This window comes from Syngnathus acus, chromosome 3, assembly GCF_901709675.1.
Source record: "Syngnathus acus chromosome 3, fSynAcu1.2, whole genome shotgun sequence".
NCBI lineage: Eukaryota > Metazoa > Chordata > Actinopteri > Syngnathiformes > Syngnathidae > Syngnathus > Syngnathus acus.
This window is the reverse complement of record NC_051089.1, coordinates 5129696-5136795: the sequence shown is the minus strand read 5'-3', so window position 1 is coordinate 5136795 and position 7100 is coordinate 5129696. Positions and strand designations below refer to the sequence as shown.

The 7100-nt window shown below is 42.3% G+C and overlaps 1 protein-coding gene across 2 annotated transcripts; it reads right to left on the bottom strand.

The window, feature by feature from the left end:
- Positions 1-2369: 2369 nt before the first annotated feature.
- On the bottom strand, positions 2370-6603 carry irx6a (iroquois homeobox 6a). 2 transcript variants are annotated; one of them, XM_037248296.1, is made up of 7 exons: positions 6204-6603; positions 5146-5454; positions 4419-4528; positions 3902-4197; positions 3045-3686; positions 2864-2966; positions 2370-2670 (listed from the first exon to the last, which is right to left on the bottom strand). In XM_037248296.1, exons 1-7 carry the CDS (start codon positions 6267-6269, stop codon positions 2667-2669), a joined length of 1530 nt encoding a protein of 509 aa, XP_037104191.1. In that variant the 5' UTR covers positions 6270-6603; the 3' UTR covers positions 2370-2666. The 2 variants fall into 2 exon arrangements, with proteins under 2 accessions (XP_037104191.1, XP_037104192.1); XM_037248297.1 differs by having other exon boundaries at positions 5146-5404.
- Positions 6604-7100: the final 497 nt, after the last annotated feature.

Here is a 7100-nt window from a genome sequence, read left to right as displayed (position 1 = left end):
GGGAAATGGCGGCACACCAGCATTAATTTGTGCCACGCTCAATTAGCGTCACGTCGATGGACAAATGTGGCAAAGACAAAGGTGTTGGAGTAGATCAGAGGCCGGCGCTACTTCTGGAATGAAGGCCGGGATGTTTTGGGACACGAGGAGCGGGTCAAAGACGGGCTAGAAAACATCCAACCCCGGAAAGCGTACAAAGCCAGCTTTTCATTCCGACGGGCTCGTAATTGTCTTTGACAAAACTCATTAGCGGGGACCTTGTAGCGACATCGTCAATCTGAAATTCCACGGAGAGAGACATGAACCCAAACAATATGGCATCCTCGTTGCATTGAACAAATGTAATGAAGGGTACACATTGAACTCCAGAGAGCCCGAGCTGCCCGGCGTGGGACACATCAAATGGCACCTCCCGGTTGGCACTTCGACCGAAACGATTGTTTCCGAGGTTGTTGTTGTTGTTGTTACGCAGGCCGACTATTTAGACCGAGAGGCCGCCGCTGTCGAGTCACAATGATTCTGATTCTTTTTACACGGCGGCTACCGGCTCATTAGGAGCAAGACCTCAATGGGTCATGATGGATGCCACTGAGAGCACTTTGTCAGAAGTTAACCCATAGTGGACATGAATCATTCCTCCACACAATGTAAACAGTCATTGTGTAAGTGCCCGCGACCCCTCTGTGACCCTGCTCACGGGAGCAAGACAAATGCGTCAATAGTTTACTCTTGTTCCCACATTATGCTCCGCTCCGGACCTTTATTTCACATTTTGGCCGCGATTTTTTTTTTAAACTGTATTATGAGGTTGTCAATTACAAATTTGTGATTTTTATAGAGTAGTTTCTGAGCAATAAAAAAATACTTTTATTTAAAAAAAATCTTATTTTATTCTTTTAAAAATAGTAATAATAAAAAAAGTTAATGAAAAATAAATAAAATCAATAGAAAATATGAATTTATCTGTAATTTATCTAATTATATTTGATTAATCATATCAAAAATCCCTGATCTATATTGGACCCCATCAGTGACCTTTGCAGAATATTGAACAGAGAAGTCTTAATGTTCCATCAAATAAGTGTACAATGGTTCTAACCTGCTTAATCCAACTATATGATTTGTGACACTGGAAAAGAGCAAAGTTTATGACCCCCCCCAAAAGATCAATGACTTCAGCAGAATGGGCGACGCTGTGGCGCCCTATTTACCTCCATCACATTTCATGAGAGATGTCACAGATGAATAATTCTGTCAAACCTATTTAAGCATTGATGTTTACCCTCACTTGTTTTTCTTTTTGCACATTTGTGCCTCATTCTCAGATTATGGCAAATCTGTTTTGGATTATGAAGAGTGGAGACCCCCCTCCCACCCTCCCTCTGACCCACCATTCTTCTCCCCCCTCCCCTCCCATAAGAAAAATGTAATTTACCAAGATGAACGTGTAATGGGGAGATTTGCCCATCCGCATTGAAGCTACCTAAGGAACTTATTAAGGCGAAACATGGAAGTTTACCACAGATTTCATGTCTGACCTCAGATTAGACATGTAGGACAAATAATACGCCCCCCTCACCCCATACTCAAAAATGTGCTTAAGATACTGTATCTCAATCCTGTCTTATTTTTTCTTCCAATGCAATAAAATGAAATATCCCGTGTGTGTGTTTATCTACATATGTGTCCCTTCAATCAAAATCATGTAGTTTATTTAATTTTAAAATACCACCAGACCCATTGAGCTGTCACAGTGACTTGTGTTTGTTGTATTTTGTTATTTTTATGGACCAGCCAGGACACCTATTTAGCATTATCATCCGAGCTAACAAGTGCGATATAAGTACATAAAAACTTTATTTTTTATTTTATTTTTTAACATCCTTCTACTAATCATGATCTTTTATTCGTTAGCCATAACGAGACGGACTGAAAGCAAAAGAGTCGAATCAAAGCAACTCTGATGGGCCGTGTGAACGGTTTGATGCTACAAATGACCTTTTAATGAACACAATGCCAAGTTAGCTCAGCACACGAGGGACGCGCCATCATTCAGCATGCGTTGCCACGCTTTGGCTACAAAGCGCTCGACGCCACCGGTGATTAAACCGCGCCGACGACGCCTTTCTTGTACGACTTGTAGATTCAGCTCACGCACGTCGAGCGGAGGCGGTCAACTTTGATCAAATGTGCATCTCCCATGTTTGAATGCACGTCCCCTCAATGCTATTGACTATTGCTATTGAAATAACCACAACACACAGTAAAGTCTTTGAAAAAATTACTTTTTTTTTTACATAATAAGAAAAAAATACACAGTTCACATTTTAACACAATGACAACATTTAACGTAATATTTTTTTCCCACCACAATACACATTTCTTAAAAGAACATTTAAAGGGGACACAGAATAATCAATGAAAAACAAATAAATAAATAAATTAGTTCGCAATGAGACAAGATTGCTACAAACAAATTTCCATACAATTTTACATGTATGATTTTTGCATAAAGTCTTCACCACCATATAAAAAACAAAAAGTTGTGCAAAATGTTCCACAGTTTGTTTGCTCCGACTACAACACGCAGCGCTCATAATTGTCCCACTGAGGCCTTTACGCCCATTAGTGCATAATTACCCTCCTATTTGTCGTACGGCCTCCATTCACCTAAAGGGGGAAAAAGAAATAGATCATTAAAATCACTACAATTAAAAGTAAAAAAGTATGGGTTAGGATTGGATGACCTAGGACTGATCTGAAAGTCCTGACTTGGAAATTTAGCCTTTGCAAAGATAATAATGCTGATATTCATGTGCAGAAGAGTGTAATTTTTCCATTTTTGGAACTATAAAAGCTTCACCTCTTCATCACAGGCCTGAATGCAGTGACCTTGTCGTCCTGCAAGATCACACACGCTTGGCTGAGGTCTGACGACGCCTCCGCTGCTTTGGCGCCGGAGAATCCTGCACAACCAAGAAAAAAAAAGCATTTAAGAAATGTGCTTGTTTTTTTTTGGAGTGCTGTGTTTAAATGTCGTTCACCTTCAGTTGTGGAATATTGGCATGTGTCTGTGAGGGCAGCGTAGGACGGACCGTGCAGCTGGAGGCCTTTGTGATTGAAGCTGCCTGGGCCATAGATTTTGGAGTGCAAAGGGGGGCCCTCAGGAAAAGGGGTCACAGCACCGGAGACACTATTTGCTTCCTGGAGGCCTCTCATGAGCCCGCATTGTCCTCCGGGAACAGCGGGGGCGCCCGCTAACCTTTGGAGCTGGCAGTCCCCGCTCGAGTTGCTCGTCCTGAGCTCGGAGGCGTGCTGCGGGCTCAGAATGATCCCCGCCGCCGCCGTACGAGCCAAGGACCAAATCCGAGGCTTGTCCGACGCTTCAAAGTGAGACAGAGTTAAGGTTCCTGTGGTGGACGGGGTCTTGGACGCCACGGGATCGAGGAAGTCGGCAGGAAGAGGAGGGAGTGGTGGTTTGATGGCGCAGGGGAAGGCGTGGTGGAAGCTGTTGGACACATTCAAGTGAAGCTCGGAGGTGCAGTCTCTTTTGTGGGGTGAAATGGAAAGTGCCACAGCCTCGTCCGGGACTCCCTTTTCGCATTCGCCATCCAGCTTGTCGCACTCGTCCATGTCCTCCAAATCGCTTAGATGTAAATCTTTCTCTTCCTTGCACTCATTTGAATCTACAAGAAATGAAAACTTCTAAACACACTTCAACATCATCCATGAGGGGTGGCAAAGCACTACGTTTAGAAGTTCCTCAAAGCACTTCAACATTGCTCTCGAGACTCTACCATGACCATTCTGGAGAGGGTTCCATTAAAAAAAAAAAAATCATGCAACTAAATTTTGACCAACTTAACAAAAAGTGACCAGATGTAACTGATATGGGACAAACCTTTGGTGAGACAGTCATGGTCGCTCTTGCTGATGTCGTCCTTCTTGTCATCGCCGGCCTTGTTTTTGGGCGACCACGTCATCTTGTTCTCCTTCTTGAGCCTCCGCCGAGCGTTGGCAAACCAAGTGGAAACCTGGGTGAGGGTCATCTTGGTGATGATAGCCAGCATGATTTTCTCCCCCTTGGTGGGGTACGGGTTCTTGCGGTGCTCATAGAGCCACGTTTTCAAGGTGCTGGTGGTCTCTCGGGTGGCGTTCTTCCGCCTGGCCGTGCTGTTAAAATCCATCGTCCCGTATCTGCACACACAAGGATTCGGCTGAATGATAGCACACTACTACCCTCTCATGTTGGAAATCGATATACACCAAGACACGAAGCCAAGTATCCGAGTAACAGCCTGACCGTTGACCTCAGTACGGTTCGCTAATGAAAAGTGGAAGTGTAGCAGATTTTGGCAAGCGAGCCCGTCTGAGCTCGAATGACACAAAGTGGACAGAAAGCGGAGCATAAACCTCACCTGTCATATTGATACTGGCCCAGCGATGAATCGTAGGGATAGTACGCGGCCGTTTGACTGATTCCCGAGTGTAAAGTGCCTGCGGTCTCCTTCATGTCGTACTGTGGATTCTGACACACACAAAAAAAATATATATAGTTCAATGTTGCGCAACCTTTTAAATTTTTCCATTTGAAAAAAATAATAAAACTGTCCTCTGGGGGTTTCTATAGTCATTCTTCGAAACACATAGGCCTACTTAAAATGATTTTTTAAATTAAATTGTTCTTTGCAGTATATTTAGACAAAATCATTTTGTGTAAAAGTGAAACTTTTAATTATTCATGCAGTTCTTTCAGTTTTGTTACCTTAATACAACCCGATGATAGATAGATCTAATAGATACTTTATTGATCCCCAGGGGAAATTCAGTATAATGTAACACAATATTAAAATTGTGCACTCAGTATGGCTGCTTTAAATATTACTGATTACTAATATTTTTTACATCCCCTCCAGAATATTTTTTTAACAGTTATGTGGGAAAAAAAAGTCATTTTTTAGACATTTATTTGATCCTTTTTTTCTATATTTCTACTAACTTTCCCTAGAGGTGTAAAAACCTAGTCGGTTGCATTTAAGAGTTTGTCATCACATTTTCCCTAATGGATCGATTCAGCCAAGCAAAGCCACCCTCTCTCTCTCCCTTCCTCCCCCTCTCCCCCTCAACAAGCAGAGGTGAGCCCACCAGAGAGGAGTAGATAGCGGCGGAGGGTTCGGTTCCATAGGGGAAGTAGTTGGCGTAGTTCTGGCTGGCTGCAGCCGCCGCCGCGTAGGGGGAGCCGTACACCCCCAGAGCAGCCGCATTGAGCTCGCTGCGGCTCCCGGCCAGCAGCCGGTTCTCGTAAGGCGCGGGACAGCAGAAGGTTGCGGCGGCGGCTGTGGCGGCCGCCGCTACGGCTGCGGGCGTCTGAGCTCCTCCGGTGGAGCCTTCGGGCGGCACCGACCTGGAAATCGAATCGCAGCAAGTCGTACTGGGGTTTGCCGACACGAAAAACTGCACAGAGAGAATGATGGACAGAACAGTCGGATAAAAGTCTTGAAATGAATGAAAAAACAAAAGTAACTGAAGCAAAATGAGGGTCAATTCCATTGTGACAAAAAGTAAATTCTCTTTATTGGAGGTAAGTCACTTTTATGACAATTCCTGATTTATTGCCAAATTTAGTTTGTACCGTGTAATTGACAATTTTATTAATAAATGACATTATTTGTTGGTTAAATTAAACTTGATACATTCTGGGTGATATATTTAGCGGCTGTAAACTTGTGTCTTGAAATTATTATTTTTTTCTATTATTATTAAACAACTATATAAACTAACCAACACTTTTCTGTTCAAATTTTAGTATTAAACTCGTACTTGACGTTCAATTGAGACCTCAAAACTTTCCACTGACTAACTTTTCACATCAAAAATCCAAATACAAACATACAAACGAGAGTTTTGGTCACAGTGAGCACTCTTGAATCATTTTGAAGTTCATCCAAAAGATGCGTAATTACGCGTGGCGCGCGTGGTGACATCAATCTCGCTTTTGTCACCAGAAAAAAAAACCGACAACACGTGAGTTCATTCATAATTCAGTGTTATTGGACAAGGGTGCGTATGTCAATATGGCACAACAAGCACCACGCAAATGGTGAAAAAAGTCAATAAAATCTCACATTTCAAACAAGAGGAGTTTTTGAGTGGAGGAAATCATTTTAAGGTTATTTTTTTTAAAAGCGAGGAAAAAGTCTTACCTGTGAACTTGCATTGTAAGGATATCCAAACTGGGAGAAAGACATCGCGCCTTCTATTGTAACCATCAGCAATAACTCCTCCTCATGCAGCCGGGATCGATTGCTCCCAATTCCACTTCAAATCCGCACACTTCCACGCATTTCCACGCGCGCACGGCCCTGCTCTTCGCCCCTCTCAATAATACATGACTTTCGCCCATATAGGAGGGGAGACTTTGCCGCGGATTGTTTTATACGAATGAATAATCCCCTCCGAGGATCTGATGAGAAATGAAATTAAGCGTCATTAGTTGGAAAAAAAAAATTATGTTAGGCGAAGGAGGCTTAAAGGATAACGTAAGACTTGCAAGATATGGACTGTGCTTGTTCTATTATTTGTGCCTCTATAGTTCTTTAGCATTCATCCATGCAAGGGTAGCAGCGTGACGTCACTGTAATCCCGAAACGCCACGGTGGTGTACCACGGATGCGGATCAAATCTTTGCCAGTCGCGTGCGATATAAAGATGCGCTTTTCTCTCCCTCCTTAAAGTGCACACGCGTACAAATGGACAATTAATCGCCATGGCAACATATTACTCACTCTTTATGCTTGGAAAATCTTCTAAATTAGAAAAACATGGATTATTTTTTCAAGAACTTTTATTTGTGAATAAATTTTTTAATGCATTTTTTTCTCTTTTAATTTATCAGTGGGAATCAAGTAGCAACAGCATAAGTATAAATACTATTAAATATGTTCTTTATGATGAAGTAAAAAAAAAAAACTACACTGATTTCAATAATTAAGAGTTAAATCACACAATCAATGTCCTCTTTTAGAGAAGACAACCCCTACCCTTTCTCAAATAATGGATGGTATAATGCTTTACCTTTATAAACCATAATGCTTATTTTG